Source organism: Lycium ferocissimum, chromosome 7 (genome assembly GCF_029784015.1).
Source record: "Lycium ferocissimum isolate CSIRO_LF1 chromosome 7, AGI_CSIRO_Lferr_CH_V1, whole genome shotgun sequence".
Classification (NCBI taxonomy): domain Eukaryota; kingdom Viridiplantae; phylum Streptophyta; class Magnoliopsida; order Solanales; family Solanaceae; genus Lycium; species Lycium ferocissimum.
This window is the reverse complement of record NC_081348.1, coordinates 49,558,592-49,577,136: the sequence shown is the minus strand read 5'-3', so window position 1 is coordinate 49,577,136 and position 18,545 is coordinate 49,558,592. Positions and strand designations below refer to the sequence as shown.

The 18,545-nt window shown below is 37.8% G+C and overlaps 1 protein-coding gene across 3 annotated transcripts; it reads left to right on the top strand.

Moving 5' to 3' along the window:
- Positions 1–1,714: 1,714 nt before the first annotated feature.
- On the top strand, positions 1,715–17,481 carry LOC132065530 (serine/threonine-protein phosphatase BSL3-like). Of its 3 annotated transcripts, none has more exons than XM_059458961.1 (22): positions 1,715–2,176; positions 3,387–3,447; positions 3,532–3,610; positions 3,700–3,779; positions 3,897–3,991; positions 4,073–4,172; positions 6,367–6,436; positions 6,627–6,728; positions 6,813–6,894; positions 7,041–7,220; positions 11,495–11,762; positions 11,869–12,109; positions 12,202–12,372; positions 13,127–13,365; positions 15,123–15,207; positions 15,292–15,390; positions 15,464–15,663; positions 15,741–15,816; positions 16,492–16,627; positions 16,730–16,866; positions 16,953–17,001; positions 17,100–17,481. In XM_059458961.1, exons 1-22 carry the CDS (start codon positions 1,777–1,779, stop codon positions 17,111–17,113), a joined length of 2,964 nt encoding a protein of 987 aa, XP_059314944.1. In that variant the 5' UTR covers positions 1,715–1,776; the 3' UTR covers positions 17,114–17,481. The 3 variants fall into 3 exon arrangements, with proteins under 3 accessions (XP_059314944.1, XP_059314943.1, XP_059314942.1); XM_059458960.1 differs by having other exon boundaries at positions 16,953–17,016; XM_059458959.1 differs by having other exon boundaries at positions 16,953–17,481.
- Positions 17,482–18,545: the final 1,064 nt, after the last annotated feature.

The following is an 18,545-nucleotide window of genomic DNA, read 5'->3' as shown; positions in this document are numbered from 1 at the left end:
TTTTCAAGTAGTAGTCGGATTTTCTCTCTGCCGTACATATACATACAATAAAATATATCAAAAAATTACAAAAATAGCCCTTATCTATGTTGTAGGTTCAAATTGTCCCTTACACTTTGTTTGGATAGTTGTTACCCATCGTTTGATAATGCACATGTGCTGTATTGTATTATATTGTATTATTTTGTTATCAATTGAGCAGTTTTGATTTTTTAAGTTTGCTAAATATTCGTTTTTGTTATTTTTGTTTTCATGCTGCTTTGAATTGCAAGTCCTTACCTTTTTTGTCATGCTTTCTCTTGAGTCGAGGGCTTTCGGAAACAGCCTCTCTACCTCTCAAAATAGGATTAAGGCCTGACTACACTCTACCTTCCCTAGCCCTCAAGTTGTGAAATTTTCCTAGGTATGTTGTTGTTGCCAAAAGTGAGCATTTTTAATCTCCATCAAATATTTACCAAACTTGTTTGAAAAACATAACCATAAACAACAAAAAATTCAGTCAATATTTCATAAACACCAGCCAAAAAAAAATAAAATACATCGGACACAAAAGTTAAACTAAAAATAAGAGAAATTGCTCCTCAAAAGGTTGGGACCAAACTCTAGAAATAGATGAAAATTAACATAAAGTACAAAATACATACTTCCAAATGTGAGTTTCCATTAATTATTTTCTATATATTCATAACGGATATTAAAAGTGTTCACTTTTGACAAACTTAAATGGACCAGAACTGGACTATTTTGAATCTATTATTATCCAAGATAAGGGACCATCTTTCTCATTTTTTTCTAAATATATATATATATATATAGGTAGAGAGAGAAACAGAAATGGCGGATGATGAGGCCTAGAGAGAGAAAGTTTGTCCATTCCTAGAGAGAGAAAGTGAGATATATATTGGCCGCCTTTTACAGAAGAAGAAAAAACGAAGCTACAGTATTTATTATTATCATTTTTTGTTCGGTGTGGAGAAGAAAGAGAGAGAGAAAAAAAAAAAAAAGGATTAAAAATTTGAATTTTCTCTCTCTTTCTAATTTAGGTTTGTGATTTTATTGCAAAAAATATTTATAAAAGTTTTGAATTTAAATCGAAGGATCTTAGGGCTTAAATTGAAGTTTTCTCCTATCAATTTTGTGCTTAATTAGGGTTTATTGAATTTTAATAGAGAGAAATGTTGATTGGAAATGCATATTATTGAGAATTTGAGAATATTAGAGTATTAAAGGATTTTGCAAAATATTTGGAAGTGTTTTGAATTGAATCGAAGAATCTGAGGACTAGAATTGAAATTTTTCCAATCAATTTTGTGCTGAATTAGGGTTTATTGAGTTTTGATAGAGAGAAATGTTGATTGGAAATGCATATTATTGAGAATTTGAGCTTCGATTTGGAGAATTTGGAATATTAGAGTATTAAAGGATTTTGCAAAATATTTGGAAGTGTTTTGAATTCAATCGAAGAATCTGAGGACTAGAATTGAAAATTTTCTCCTATTTATTAGGGTTTTTGAATTTTTAGTAGAGGGAAATGTTGATTGAAAATGCATATTTGTTGAGTATTTGAGCTTCGAGTTGGAGAATTTGGCAGATTAGAGTATTAAAGGGTTTGGAAAATATTTGAAGTGTTTTGAATTGAATCGAAGAATCTGAGGACTAGAATTGAAATTTCTCCTAGTTATTAGGGTTTTTGAATTTTAGTAGAGGGAAATGTTGAGTGAAAATGCATATTGTTGAGTATTTGATCTTTGATTTGGAGAATTGAGAATATTAGATATGGATGTTGATTCTGATCACGATCCAACGGTTCAGAATGATAGTTCCACATCGGAACAGCAACTTAATGATGAATCATCATCATCTTTGCAACACCAACATTTACAAACTCAACATCAAAGTAACAGTAGTAATAGTACTAGTAGTAGTAGTAGTAGTCCGGTTGTTGTGGGGCCAAAGTGTGCACCGATGTATTCTGTTGTGCACGAAGTAATAGAGAAAAAAGAAGATGGTCCAGGGCCGAGGTGTGGGCACACGTTAACAGCTGTACCAGCTGTTGGTGAAGAAGGTTCGACGAATTATATTGGTCCTAGGCTTATTCTATTTGGTGGTGCTACTGCTCTTGAAGGGAATTCGGGTGCTTCTGGAACCCCGTCGTCTGCTGGAAGTGCTGGAATTCGTAGGTTATCCAACTTAATTCATCTGCACAACTGATAATTTTCTTATTAGTGGTGCTGATATTATTGCTTATCGACTGTTTGGTTTGTTGTATAAAAAATAACATGCATTTCATAATTTGAAGTAGTAAGTAATAGGGTGTATGAGAATAAGAATAGTACTCGTATTGTTAATGTCATGATTTAGTATGTATAAAAATAGTACTGAATAGGGTGTATGAGTGCTGGGATTCGTAGGTTATTCAACTTAATTCGTTAGCAAAACTGAAAGTTTCCTTTAAAAATTGTTAGTTCTCTAAACTGGTGGATTAGGAGAGCATGGAGATCGAGGATTAGGGGAGACGGTTAGTAGGCAGTCGAGCGTTTTCTCTATCCGTTCCCTTTGCCAGTATTGGTATTATTAGGACTGTTGTTTCTTTTACTTTGATTATCCTTACTATTTTTACTGTCAGTACTTTTCATTCTTCATTATTTCCATCATAACCTTTGACTCTTGCATTTCTTTCAAACCTATTCTGAAAAATATTTTTCTTAAGCCGAGGGTCTACTGGAAATAGCCTTCCCTACCCACAAAGGTAGAGATAAGGTCTGCGTACACCCCACCCTCCCCAGACGCCACCTGTGGGAATATACTGGGTATGTTGTTGTTGTATACTGTTGTTTCAGGCCAGCTTGTGATCACCTCCATTATTCTACGCATACCTGCATCTGTCTACCATTACGGGGTCGTTTGGTTCGAAGACAAGTTATGCTGGGATTAGTTGTGCTTGCATTATTTCTTATCGACTTGTATTAAAAATAACATGCATTGCATAATTTCTCGATAGTACTAAATAGGATGTATAAGTATAAGAATAGTATTGGTATTGTTAATGTAATTGTTTACTATGTATAAGAATAGTACTGAATAGGGTGTATAAGTAATACCTGTAATAGTTGTACTGGACTTAAATTTGCAACCAAACATTGTACTAAAATTTTATACCAGCACTGTTCTCCCTAATACACCTTACCAAACGACCCCTATAGGTATTGGGTAGCTATGCCTTCAGCATCTAGGCTGTTGTCTTTGCTGGGATTTGAAACCGTGGTCTCCTTGTCTTCGTTCTAGCTTCATCCTTGTTAGGGCATACCCTCGGGTGTGCTAGTATAACTGAACCTATGGGTTTTAAATTTAAAATGATTTATCTGAGCTTTCGTAATTAATTGCAGGCTTAGCAGGGGCTACTGCTGATGTGCACTGTTATGATGTTTTGACGAATAAATGGTCTAGGTAAGTCTTAATTGTACCAATTACAAGCTACATATTGGTTTTTGGTGCTTAGTTAGAAGGTTGAATATGTGATGAACTTCACAGGATTACTCCCATTGGAGAGCCACCCACACCAAGGGCTGCACATGTTGCTACAGCTGTGGGAACTATGGTTGTTATTCAGGTTTGTATCGGCTGATAACTTTGTTGTTTGCTTCGTGTATGATAATCTCGTTCAGCTACTTAAGATGCTCTATTACCAATCCATCGCAGGGTGGAATTGGTCCATCTGGTTTGTCAGCTGAGGATCTTCATGTTCTGGACCTTACTCAACAACGGCCACGATGGCACAGGTTAGCACTTTTGAAGTAATGTCTGTAATTGTTAAGATGAATGTTGCCTGTGTGAAGATACATGAACCCATGAAGATTTTGTGTTAAGTACTACTGAAATGATTTTGATCTTATCAGGGTTGTGGTGCAAGGACCTGGTCCAGGGCCACGTTATGGACACGTCATGGCTTTGGTGGGGCAAAGATATCTCATGGCAATTGGCGGAAATGATGGTTAGTCTGATGACTAAGTCAGATCTATTTCTTTTCAGCAATGACATAGTTTAGAAAAATCTAAATCATTCCACTGTTCAGGAAAACGGCCCCTAGCGGATGTTTGGGCTTTGGACACAGCTGCCAAGCCATATGAATGGAGGAAGTTGGAACCGGAGGGTGAAGGTCCACCTCCTTGCATGTAAAGTTCATATACTCTCCCTTGAGGATGTGTGCTGTAATTTCTTTGTTACCCAATACGTTATCGTTTCTCTTGATTGTATTTATTTGCTTATTCAACATTCTATACTTTAGAAGGTAGTGAACCTCAAGAATTACTTGTACATATCTGTAAGTATTACGTGCCATAAATAGTGTCAATGAGGCATTGTCTGTTTGGTTAGCTTGCAAATTATGTGTATATGATCTGATTAGAGAGTGTATCTGATCTGTTATATGGAAACTCGTTTATCCTAGAGCTGTATCTGTGGAACAGTGTTTGCTCATGCTAGTTGGAGATCAATGCAATAAATATTTTTAGTTCCCGAAAGTTTAGAAATTACGCCCTGGAGGTGGTTGTAGAAAATTATAAGTTTGCAATGTTAAGCTGTCTTCCTTTCCCAGACGCAGTTCTTCACAACTATATTACCTGTACTCTTCTTTTACTTTCACTGCGGTAGCATTGACAAAGTATTACATCTCTGCTTGGAATTGCTTCGCCTAACTCATGTTACCCAAGAGGTGGCAGTAAATTTTAATATGAAAAATATGTTGGGTTACTCAATAAATAGTTAATTAACACATTCATTAGCTGTTTCCTCACACGTCTCGGGAAACAAGGCATTACTGAAGTGCAACTGCCCAGCAACTCAAAAGTTTGATGGTTTCCTGTAGAGCGCAATGTCGGCTTTCTGTTTGTAGTTTTGCTGAGGAAACCTACTGTTTAGACTATTTTAGAGAAAGACATACAACTTTGCTGGAAAAGAGAGAATACTTGGAATTCTCACATCAGCTTTTCCTAGAATGATTTGGTCCTTATTTTTTAAGAGGTAGATATTTTTAATTCGTTGGCAAGATATGTTGTTAGAAACTAACTTCAAGGTGTTTTGAAGATATGCCAGGGCCAGTTCTAAACTTAAAAGTCATTGCCTTAGACAACTCCTTTTCTGGTACAGTTAAGTTTGTATAGAAGGGATAGAAGATTGGATTTCTTTTATGGAGAATCATATTTTGATGTAGGTGCTCTACCTTTTGGTATACTTCTTGTATATGGGATACTCTTAATGTAATTATTTACCTTATCAAAAAAAGAAAATTGCATAGAAGGGATGGAAAACCTTGTACGGATTACTGGTCCTTTTGACCTTAGCTGTTTTTGCAGTTCTTTCTGTTTAATTTTTTCCTCTCTCTTTTCTGCAATTATGACTGGTTTTATACATTAAAATATAGCTTGATTTTGCCCCTTGTTGGTGCCATCTATATAATATTATTTCCTTACTGATAAATGAACTAATATTAGAAAACTAAACATGAAATTTAACTAGATTCACGTGCTGGATTGACCAATGGCTTTCTTCTATTGAGCTCGTCTATTACTTCTTGGTCTCTAGTCCATTTCACCTTTTTCTGGTGGAATTTATTATTGCCTCTAGAACTTTATATTTGTCGGAACCCACTTGAGTAGAGCTTTTTTTTCCTTTTGTTCTTCCCTTGTTACCCTGGGAGGAGGCATGTGACCGTGCAAGGGGGCTTTCAAGAGTGAGGTGAAGTATTCGAATTGGTTGTCAAGACAATTGCTCATTGAAAAATCGAATTGCCTTTTATTTTTCCTGCAGTTTGAAATTTTGAATTGGTTGTCAAGACAATTACCAAATTCAACCACAGTTGCACCATCCAAAAAAAAAAAAAAAAAAAAAAAACAAACAAACAAATGTGTATTTAATATCTCTGTTAACATCTCATAGGAGCAGTTAGCAAGAAACTGCTATTTTCTTGTGGTCTTCTGAAGCATTCATTCACTAGAGCATAATGCATAATATCATAAAAAATAAAAGGTTGGAACCAATAACGCATAAGTGTCATACTAATTTTCTCTATAACATCTCATAGAAGATGTTATTTCTTCTGTTTACTGAAGCATTTCATGCACTAGTGCTGAATACCTCTGGAGCAAGCAGTGGAAATGTCTTTCTGTTTGCTAATGAAAGCTTGTGTGTTTGGTAAAATAACATTTTATGTTTCTTCATCGTCATCTATTTTTTCTTTTTCTTTTTGATCATCATGAGTTTCCTCTGACCTTCTCCTTCTGAAATTAGATTATTGTGGATGTGATACTAATCTGACCCAACCAATTAAGAAATTAAGCGCAATCCTAAATGCCTCTCTGTCTTGTTTAGGTATGCAACTGCGAGTGCACGTTCAGATGGTCTTCTTCTCCTCTGTGGAGGGAGGGATGCCAATAGCGTGGTGAGTCAAGCATATAATTTTTATGTTGGTATAATTGTTCCATCATATTGCTGATTGCCTTGCAGTTAGAACACTATGTCATCATGGGGTATGCGTGTTTTTCATAGAGAAACGAAGGCAAATGGTGGTGCTATGCTTTAGTAACTGGTCAATCATTCTTATTTTTTTTCGTTGCCTTGGTTATTCGCAGCCTCTGGCAAGTGCTTATGGACTTGCCAAACATAGAGATGGGCGTTGGGAATGGGCCATTGCCCCTGGCGTGTCACCTTCCCCCAGATATCAACATGCTGCAGTAAGTGTGTGTTTTCATCTTCGTTAAATTGCTTCTTTCTGGAAGAGATTGTAAGGGAGTTATCAGTTGTTTCTGGTAACCTAGGTTTTTGTTAATGCTCGGCTGCATGTATCTGGAGGGGCACTTGGTGGTGGACGCATGGTGGAGGACTCATCCAGTGTAGCGGGTATTTCCTTTATGCTGTTTGTGTTGATTGCTTGTTTAGATAAACACTTTCAAGATTTGTTTATATCTTTTAATTTCACTTTGGTTGGGTGTTCGTCGTTCTCTCACACCCATGTTTCTTCTTTCTTCCTTCTCTTCTTTTGGCAGTTCTTGATACAGCTGCAGGAGTGTGGTGTGACACAAAATCTGTTGTGACTAGTCCTAGGACTGGCAGATACAGCGCAGATGCAGCTGGTGGAGATGCTGCTGTTGAATTGACGAGACGCTGTAGGCATGCAGCTGCTGCTGTTGGGGACTTGATATTTATCTATGGGGGTCTACGTGGCGGTAAGGCTATAAGATATGCATGTTCAATAACTGCTTCTCATTGTTGCAAAGATTGGAAAAAGTTGATGTGGAAGGTGGCAGCATACCTTCTACTTTTCCTTCAAATAATCATTTCCCCTCTACTTGTACTTGTAGTAAGCCCCTTTAAGTTCAATCCAATGTAGGATAAAGCTTCGAAAAGAGGCTATCCTTTGCATGTAAAGCCCAACAAACTAACTTTGATAATATAGCCTGACTAAAATTAAAAAATAGACCCCAACATCTGATTTGTGTCAAAGCCCAAAGACTATGAATTTAGATCTAAACCCAAAAAAGATAAATTATTTACCAATTGCTAAACTATGATAAACATCACTAACAACAATTATGCCTCAGTCCCAAACAAGTTGGGGTCTGCTATATGAATCCCCACTTTCATTCAAGCTCATTTTATATCATCATTATACTAAATAAAATATAGGTGAAAAATTAGTTAATAATAATAATAATAATAATAATAATAATAATAATAATAATAATAATAATAATAGAAGTTCTCTAACAAGTGTAGAACCTATCTTGTATTAGAGCTGTTACCTGTATGGATTTTTTCTTCCATTGTGACTTATCTTTAGCTCAGTCTACATTGATACCAAGCATATGTAGGTCATTTGAGACAACTTCCATCCATGTGATTTTAGGCCCATTTATGTCAAATGCTAATAATTTTTCTTTGAGAGAAAAATTGGGGTTCTCAAAACTAGAGGTTCTTTAAATCGGACGTTTGTCTTCACTAGGACATAGAAGTCTCTACCTAGATTAAAGACTTCATAAAAGCCGGATGTAGTGTAAGTGTAAACATCATCTAATCCTTAATCCTAACTAGTTGGTATTCTTACTTGGATTCTTTTGTTTTTTGTTGTGCTTTTTTTTTTTTCCTGCTATGTTCGCGTCAGTGCTATTAAAGACTTGCTTGAGGCTTTCTTAAGCGTTGAAACTTGGTGCAACTCAGACTAAGCGCTTCGCCTTGCTAGGACGTGCTTTGCAATGGCATGTGCCTCATCGCCTATAGGTGCTATGATCAGGGTAGTACTTAACGATAAATGTAATGCAATTTTAGATGTTTATTATCCCTCGGGTTTAGCTCAATTGGCAGATATTGAGGGACTTGTGTCTTAGGTCACAAATTCGAATTCTGCGCCAAGCCAACTAAGTCCAGTATTTAAGTAGAGAAGGGTAGATTGGCGGGCCCATCATCCCCGATGTACAGTGGCTCCAGATGAAGTATTCGTTCATAAAAAAAAAGATACGAGACATTATGGATGTATATGTTGGGGATTAGGAATAAACAATTATTCCCTTCATTTATAAAAGAAATTTGTTTTTTTTTTTTTTTTTTAAATTATAAGTGATGGCTGAATTACTTATTAGAGAAAAAAAAAGAAAAAGGAATGGTGGGGTTCGAAGTGTAACTATTGAATTCTTGATCTCAGTTCAGAAACGAAGCTTTTTTTTAAAAAAAAAAATTAAAAACTAAATTAGAAGTCTTTAAAAAGTCGTAATTTGTGCTTTTTACAACAAAAAGAAACCTTGGTTTTACTAATGAAAGCAAATGAAAATGGCACTAAGGTATGCTAGCTAGGTGGCTGAATAAAGAACAGAAAAGTGAAGCTAAAAAATGGATCTTTTTATTCAGCACTAGGATACTTTTTGAATTCCTCATAATTCTCTGAGAACTGATTACTCATTATGCAAGTGGATGATGGTCTCTCTGGTTGAAATCAGTGAAATATCTACTTTGTCCATATGACACATGGTGATGATGAGATACATGAGAACAATTAGTTGTCTTTCTGTCCAAGACCTGCCTTTGAAACTTAGATATTGATATTCAAGTATAGAGATATTCGTGGATATCAAGGCAATAGATTATAGCTGATCTCGGATTAAATTTGTATGTTGGGATGTTGCCAGTTATGTTGGCAAATGAAGTGTTAGATAACTACCCAACTACTGCAAAGGATACTTCTCTTCCTTCTGTTCTTGTAGTCTTTTCCATGTAAAGTACAGCAAATGAGAACCTCTGGAACTGTTATTTGGATCACTTCCTGGTTTCTGCTGCGAGCGTACTTAAGCTGTTAAAAAATTGCTGATGTTTTGGAATCCTTTTATCAACAACATACCCAGTGTAATCCCACAAGTGGGGTCTGGGGAGGGTAGCGTTTACGCAGACCTTACCCCTATCTTGGCAGATGAGAGGCTGTTTCTGATAGACCCTCGGCTCAAGTAAAGCAGAAACACAACAATTATAAAACATACCCGATAACTAGGTAACATACATAAAGAGGCAGTGATATGGGATGGCATTATAGAGAAGGCAGAAAAGAGATTGACAAGGTGGAAGACACAATACTTATCTTTAGGAGGAAGACTTACCCTCATAAACTATAGACTCTTTACGTACCTATGTTATGTCATTGTTTCCTATACCTTCTGATATTCTGAAGAAGTTGGACAAACTTAGAAGGGACTTTCTTTGGCATGGTTGCAAAGAGAATAAGGGTTACAACCTGGTGGAATGGGACAAAACACTGAACAGCAGATACGTGGGGGGAATGGGCATCAAAAACCTAAGGAGACGGAACAATAGCCTATTAATGAAATGGCTATGGAGGTATAATGAAGAAGGTCAAGCTTTATGGAAGGAGGTAATTAAGTGCAAATATGGTGAATATAACCCTTGGTGTAGTAATGTTAGTTCTGCGCCCTATGGAGTTGGGGTTGGAGAACAATTAGAGATCTTTGGCCTAAGCTAGCAGGGAACACGGCTATAAAGTGGGAGATGGTAGACAAACAAAGTTTTGTGGTGATGCTTGGAACAAACAGGCCCCATTGAAGGAAGATTTTCCTCACCTTTTCAACATATGAAACAATCCTGAGGCAACTGTCAATGAGTGCTGGACTAATCAGGGCTGGGATTTAGCATTTAGAAGACTTTTGAATGATTGGGAAGTGGACAGGTTGGCCAATTTACTTCACAAGCGGACAGGGTGGCCAGTTTACTTCACAAGCTAGAAGGTTTCTCAGGCATTACCGCAGATTCAGATTCTATCAGATGGAAGCATAACAAGGATGGGCAATTTTCTGTTAAAAGGGCTTATGAAATTGACAATGTACAACAAAACAGAAACCAGCAAATTTTGTGGAACAATGTTTGGAAAAACAGAGCACCAACTAAAGTAAAATGCTTTACATGGTTGGTAGTCTGAAGGGCTTGCTTGACACAGGAAGTTTTGAAGAGAAAGGGGCAGATAATTGTTTCCAGATGTCAACTATGTGGGGAAACAGAAGAGACCAACAGTCATCTTTTTCTGCATTGTAAATTCACTGCACAGTTATGGGCTCTATTTTTGACCCTCACAAACACAAAATGGACCATGCCTCAGCACACTGCAGATCTATTGAGTTGCTGGATTAGAAGAGAAAGTAAGAGCCAGAAGAAATGGTGGAGAATCATTCCACGTTGCATCTGGTGGACTGTGTGGAGGGAGAGAAACAACAGAAGCTTTGAAGATAGATCCAATTCCATTCACATAGTTAAATGGAATTGTATTGTCTCTTTTTATTTTTGGTGTAAAGAAAAAGAAGTAGAGGAATCAGAAATTGTAGGTTTGTTAGGCTCTCTGTAAGTAGCTTTCTTTCCTTTTTCCTTCTGTCCCTTTTTGAAGGTTGCCCACATATCCTTAATGCCGAGGAATACAACATTAACAGTTTCAAAAAAAAAAAAAAAAAAAAAACATTCACGGTAACACAATAGGATAGTAAGAAAACTGAAGCAGTAGAAACAGCAAGTAGTAGTAGAAAACTAAGAATGAGCAATATTAGAATTCTAAAATACAAAAAATGACGAAAATAGTACTAATCCTACTAGTACAGAAAGGCAAAACGTGTATCTACCCACTACTAGCCTTATACGCTAATCCTCGACCTCCACACCCTCCTATCTATGGTCATGTCCTCGGTAAGCTGAAGACTTGCCATGTCTTGCTGGATCACCTCTCCCCAATACTTCTTTGGCCTACCTCTACCTCTCCTCCAACCTCCCATCGCCGGCCTCTCACACCTCCTCACCGGCTCATTGACGTCTCTCCTCTGGACATGGTCGAACCATCTCAGCCTCGCCTCCCGCATCTTGTCTGCCACGGAGGATACTCCCACCTTGTCCCGAATATCTTTATTTCTGGCTATCTCTCCTTTTATGCGATGCTATTATTTACTTGTCACCAATTTCACAGGTGTACTGCTGGATGACTTGCTTGTTGCTGAAGACTTGGCTGCCGCAGAAACAACAAGTGCAGCTTCACATGCTGCAGCTGCTGCAGCCAATCTACAAGCAGGCAGGCTTGCTGGGAGGTATGGGTTTGGTGATGAAACAGCGAGGCAAACAGTTCCTGATGCCGTTAATGATGGCTCTGTTGTACTGGGAAATCCTGTCGCTCCCCCTGTAAATGGTGATATGTATACTGATATAAGTACTGAGAATGCCATGCTTCAAGGATCTCGGTGAGTCTGCAGTTGCATAATAATGGCAGTGCCTGTTGTCATATTTTGTAAAATTCTGTTGCTGCCTTTGGTTTCTCAATTCCACCATCTTCGGTTTGCTTTGTAGGAGACTCAGCAAAGGTGTTGAATATCTAGTGGAGGCCTCTGCAGCTGAAGCTGAGGCTATTACTGCTACACTAGCAGCTGCCAAGGCTCGACAGCAAGGTAATGGAGAAGTCGAACTTCCTGATAGGGATGGTGGAGCAGAGGCTACACCAAGTGGAAAAGGAGCATCTACTTTGATCAATCTAGATTCTTCTGGATCAAATAATTCTGCCCCAACTGGAGTCCGTCTTCATCATCGTGCCGTTAGTATTCAGATCCTTAATGTTATGTCGTGCTATCAGTTTAAGTTTGAAAAGTAATAGACTGATGATGTGCCTTTAATATACATTTATAGATAGTTGTAGCTGCAGAGACTGGTGGTGCGCTAGGTGGTATGGTAAGACAGCTTTCCATCGATCAATTTGAAAATGAAGGCCGGCGAGTCAGTTATGGAACCCCAGAAAATGCCACGGCAGCACGAAAACTTTTGGATCGACAAGTGTCCATCAACAGTGTTCCAAAAAAGGTGCGATTACCTCTTTGTGCTTCAACTAGTTAGGATTAGCAATGAGAATCACAGATTGGAATTTAAGTACTTGTGATTTTCCATGCCAGGAAATAGTGAATAGGGGTGTATTTTAATGAATTGGTCCCAATCAGATTTTTTTTTTTTTTTTTTAAAAAGTAACGATGATGTCCGGTTCAGCTGGCACACACCTAGACTATTCCAGTGGATACTTGCTATCTCCCATCAGTATAGGTACCGGATAACTCTACCTACCAAAGTTTAGGCAGAGAGGAAAAAATCACCTAGTTATTTTTTTCTCTGCCAGGATTTGAAGCCTGGTTTCAAGGTTTGCACTCACTTCATTGACTACTAGGCCACACCTTTGGGTGTTGCGGTCCCATCTAAATTCCTCTGTCTAGGAAACCTGTAGGACTCTTAAGACGCTGAATGGGCACATGAAGAACAAGTGGAAACACAAGTGAATATAAGAAATTGAGTTTTATATTTTTCCCGATGTGTATCTTGCGACTTTGGAGGGTCAGAGGAAGGTGGGTTGGGAGAGGGAGGGGAGAAAGACAAGAAGAGTTCTGAACAGGAGACTTTTGGACTGCAATAAATACTCTGGGCAGTCGGCCCATTGCTATTCACAGTACTCAACAGAAAAATATGTATCCACTTAGCAGAATAACTGCTATAAGTTTTGGGGGTCTTGTTCATATTAGAACAGAAAACTTTTTCTGTTATAATATTTTCCTCTTTCTTTCTGTCTCAGCTGATCACGCATCTTTTGAAGCCTCGGGGTTGGAAGCCGCCTGTGCGACGACAATTCTTTTTGGACTGCAATGAGATCGCCGATCTTTGTGATTGTGCCGAAAGAATATTTGCTAGTGAACCTACTGTTTTACAACTTAGGGCTCCTATTAAGATATTTGGTGACTTACATGGGCAATTTGGGGATCTCATGCGTCTTTTTGACGAATATGGTTCCCCCTCGACTGCTGGGGATATTGCGTAAGTGCCTTGACAATCTTGCATTTCTGTATTTTAGTTTTTGTTAAAGAGCGTCCTTTCGACACTATGTCGTCTAGTCCTTGTCGTGATTGAAATTGCTGAAATTGTAGCGGTTTCAGTGATTCTTTTTCTATTTTGTTGTCTTGTTGGGGCTATTGGAATGCTGATGTAATTTTTTCTGTTGGGGCTATTGGAATGCTGATGTAATTTTTTCTTTGGTACTGGGTACTTACATCGAAAACTAAAGAAACTTTGTTTGTCATTCTCATAATCTTAAATAAGCACTTGTTGAGGTTATTATTACTTACCAGTTATTCCCAAAGAGGTATAGAAAAAGAAAGGAAGACTGTAAGGGGAGAGAGAACCCCAATTTCGAGTTTTTCCCATGAAGTCTAAGATGAGGGAGGCCAGTCTTGCCAAGCATTGTGTTCAAGAATGTACAAATCTAACGAGGACATTAGAGGGCAAGGAAATAGCTAGGATTTGCTTACATGTGCCAGTTTTTCCAAGCTGTCCAACTGGATATAAAGAAGAGTTGCTTTTTAGATTTTCGTGAAGTCCCAACTCCTACAGTATTAGACCTTGTCCTTGTTGAGTGTACATGCATGTCTTTTATCGAAGCTTGACAATTTTATTCCTTTTTATACGATCTTAAAGGTCAGTTTTAACTTCATGGCTTCATTAGTATGAGAAACCCTGCATATGCATGTGCATTTTCCTGTTCACATTTTACTTTTTTTAGTTTCACGATTAGAACCTGTCTGTGAGGGAGAATGGAATATATCCTTTTATTGTCCTTCCATCTACTCAGATTTCCTGTTTAGTCCCCATCATCTTGGACAATTTCGATTTCTGCTTCTGTCTCTTCTGCACTGTTCAACATGTTCTTCCTTATGTTTGTTTTCTACATCTCTCTCTTGTTTCTTTTAAATTTAATGTTGGTTCAACTAAAAGTTCTCTTTCATAATTCTTTTACTTGAGGTATCCTACTAAGATGAATATTCTCAATCCTTCTTTTTGGTGTTTTCACCATTTTTGGGTTGGGGCAGGGAACAGTACAATAACGTAAGATGATATTGTTTGGTGGATAAAAATTTGCCAGGCCCCTTACGTTATTGGTTGTATTCTTGTTACAGAATCATTGGGAAACCACAGATCCATCCATCTAATATATCAAATCACATGCGGATCCTATCATGTAGGCATGTGATGATGTGAATTCATTTATTTCTATACCATTCAGTCTGTTCTTCTCTATATATTTTGCTCGAGCCTTCTCTTCCATCATTTTTGCTACTTGCATTGCTCCACTTTGCTGTTACTTATCGAAAAAAGAGAGGGAAAAATGACTTTTCTGTTTTATTTGTATTGTTGGTATAATATACAACTATATATAGGTGATTATGTAGCCTAGTATTTTTCTGACAGATTCCCAACAACACCCCCCCCCCCACCACCCCACCCAACAAACCCCCCCCAAAAAAAAAAAAATGTTTGCTGAATGTTGTAAATCAAGTTGAGATTTACATTTTACCATGACTAGTGAATATATCCGTTCAGACTGTCCATTATAAAACACTTCTTAGTGGGGATGTTGCAATGTGTGTCTTCTTCTGTTTCTCTCTGTGGCTTCTTCCGATTTTCATAATTGATAGTCAAATTGATCTTTTTCCAATTTCGATGTGCAGTGTTAAGTGCTTTTCTTAGTTTAAAAAATTTCTTTCGGTGATGCTCACTATGTGTAATTGCCTATTCAGGTATATTGATTACCTCTTCTTGGGAGATTATGTTGATAGGGGCCAACACAGCTTGGAGACCATTACTCTTCTCCTTGCTTTAAAGGTACCTGCTTGGGATATACTTATGCTGTGCTTCCACTTTCTGAATTACTCTTATCGATTTGATGCACATAACTTTTTGCGTTAGGTTGAGTATCCTCACAATATACATTTAATACGTGGGAACCATGAAGCTGCAGATATAAATGCGCTTTTTGGCTTTCGAATTGAGTGCATCGAACGCCTGGTATGCTACTATCATCTACCAAATGAAAGCCCTTTCCCCTTCTAGTTGGTTGCTGATCTTCTTTATGGAGCAGGGTGAGAGAGATGGAATCTGGGCATGGCATCGGATTAATAGATTGTTCAACTGGCTTCCTCTGGCTGCCCTAATTGAGAAAAAAATCATCTGTATGCATGGTGGGATTGGAAGGTCCATTAATCACGTTGAACAAATAGAGAGTATCCAGCGTCCTATCACTATGGACGCTGGCTCAATCATTCTGATGGATTTGTTGTGGTTAGTCTTTGTCTTCTCTTTTTCCTTCTACCATTTTAATATTGTCCTATTTTCTAACATTAATTTATGCCTTCTAGGTCTGACCCAACAGAAAATGATAGTGTTGAAGGTTTAAGACCAAATGCAAGAGGCCCTGGCTTGGTAACTTTTGGGGTGAGTAATTTTCTTTACGCCTTCTTTGAGGATAGTGATTGAATTAATTCTGCATTCCACAGCTCTTAGATTTTCTTCATCTTAAAAGCTGCTATATTCTTGTTCATTTGGGTGACTTTAGTTGGTTCTAAAGACCCTGAACCAAACAAGTCAGCTGCCTCACCCCTCTCTATCTCTTGTATTAAATAACTATGCAGGCTGTGATTTCTTAATTGCTTTTCTTATTAGTACCTTTGGGCAAGTGTAGCTTCTCATCTGCAACAATCCTTGTCTTTGTTTACTGCTATTGTAATTTGTTGTACAATCTTAATTTGTCGAGCCGTGGAAGCCGCCACTGATGCTTGCATTAGGGTTAGGCTGTCTACATCACACCCCTTGGGGTGCGGGATGCTCTGTGCACCAGGCTGCCGTTTTTTCTCTGTCCTAGCTCTATTCAATAATAAGAACTATATTTATAATCCTTGAAATGATTTATCTGATTGAGTTTTTTGGGTTATTATATCTCAAAAAGTTCTGATATTTGGGATATCATTGTTCTAGCTATTGGTGTTGGATGTTTCTTTGGTCCATGAAAATCACAGGTCATTCCTCTTTTTTGCTGCCCGGCTGTCGGTTGCATGTACTTTCTATAGCATTCCTACATTGCGCTTATGTAAAACCATTCTTTACATGCAGCCTGATCGTGTGATGGAATTTTGCAATAACAATGATCTTCAACTGATAGTCCGAGCCCATGAATGTGTGATGGACGGCTTTGAAAGATTTGCTCAGGGGCATTTGATTACGCTTTTTTCAGCCACCAATTACTGTGGTATGTTCTTACTGATTTTGGATGCTCGGAAGGTTTTCAACTTTTTAGATAGCATTTTTATCTATATATGGACCCCTTTTGAAGTAAAATCTACTGCTGCAGGTACTGCAAACAATGCTGGTGCCATTTTGGTATTGGGTAGAGATCTTGTTGTGGTTCCAAAACTTATCCATCCAATTCCGCCAGCTTCATCGCCTGAAAATTCACCTGAGCGGCATATAGAAGACACTTGGATGCAGGTTCCGTTATTTTCTTCATCTTTTTTTCCCCCTTTATCTTTTGTGTTTTGATCTATGCTGGTCTCGTTAATGTATGTCTGTTATAGGAGTTAAATGCTAACAGACCACCTACGCCAACTAGAGGTCGTCCTCAAGGTGCCAATGATCGAGGTTCTCTTGCTTGGATTTAGATTTATAGTGAAGATTGTTTTCATATAATTCGAGGCTCATGCTCTAACATCTGGAATTTCCAGTGATATGTACATAGCATGACGGCATTTGGAGAGTGTCGCGGACAAATATATCCTCTTGAAGATTTAAGGCTTTGAGGCACTCAGGATCTTCCTGCAGAATGGACAACAGGCCTTCGGACAGATTCAAATCTCAAAAGGGAGCAGGCACATTGTCTATTCATTTACGTGGAAGCAGTTCGGGGTCTTCGAAGTTTTCCCTTGTACATGGAGCCACAGACATAGATAGAAGGATCGACAAGTGTTGCTAAGTTCTCATGGGATGGATAGTGTTAGGTTTTCATTTTATATATTTCCCGGCTAGTCCTATACATAATTTTTTTCTCGTTTAGGCGTATTATTTTTGTCTACGATTGGTGAGATATATATTCCTGAAATTTCGATAGATAGGCTTTCATGTATTATAGTGGGTGTTGCTTGGTGTAATTTGTGTGTGAAAATATGAAGTTTTACTAGCGCAAGGAAATGTGATACAAAAGGAATGGCTAATTATTATATATTTTTTTAGCTTCTTTATCTTTAAATGTTAAGATTAACATGAGCTGTTACAGTTGCCAGCTAGAATATCCCCACTGTAACTCCTTCAAAGCAATTTGTTTTTGTTGCTTCTTGACTGGGGTGGAACTCTGAGTAGTCATTCTGTTTAGTTTCAAACTAGCATCCCTACTCAGCCTAACGAGATACTGAGACGAAACTTAGAGACTTGAAATGTATAGATTGGTATCCGCAGACAAAAATAAAAAATAAAAAAAATGGGGTCAACGCTATTACTACAGCAGCGAACAAAAAGGAAAGAGTAAATAGGAGTAGTATGATTTGAGGCTGCTGCTCTTCCTGGAGCTTTTCAATGTGCAGCTGAGCTTCGAAAAAAAAAAACTCTCCCTCGACATAATGTTCTATGTTTATGTTTTACAATTCATATACTCAGCTGTGTGAGACATCTTACCATCATACGTTGATATTATTCTGTTAGCTACATCGTAAATACTATCACTTTATCTTGCGACTAACTTCGTAGTAAGCAGATAGCGTTTTTTTTTTACTTTTTCTTTTTCTTCTCCCAATTACCAATCCCTTCTTGTTAATTCTTTTTTCCAGATCGGTAGTAATAATGTTCACACAAACTAACCTCATTAAGATCTTGCAGGTAAACTTTTATTTCATGGACGATATTGCTATTGCTTACTGAAGATCACAACACCGGATCGTCTAACTAATTTCAGAACTGTTAGCAATATAAGCTCCTGCCAGCATTCAATAATTTTAGCTCGCTTTCAGCCTATATTTACAATCACCGTCTTCGCGGTACAACTCCCATGGCTTACCTACCTTACATGCTAGCTAAAATAAGATGTTCCAACTTATGCGCACAACTAAAGCTCAGCTTTTTTGTAAGAACATTCAATCATTCAGCCGCTTGTAATAACAATGACTGTTTGATTGCAACTA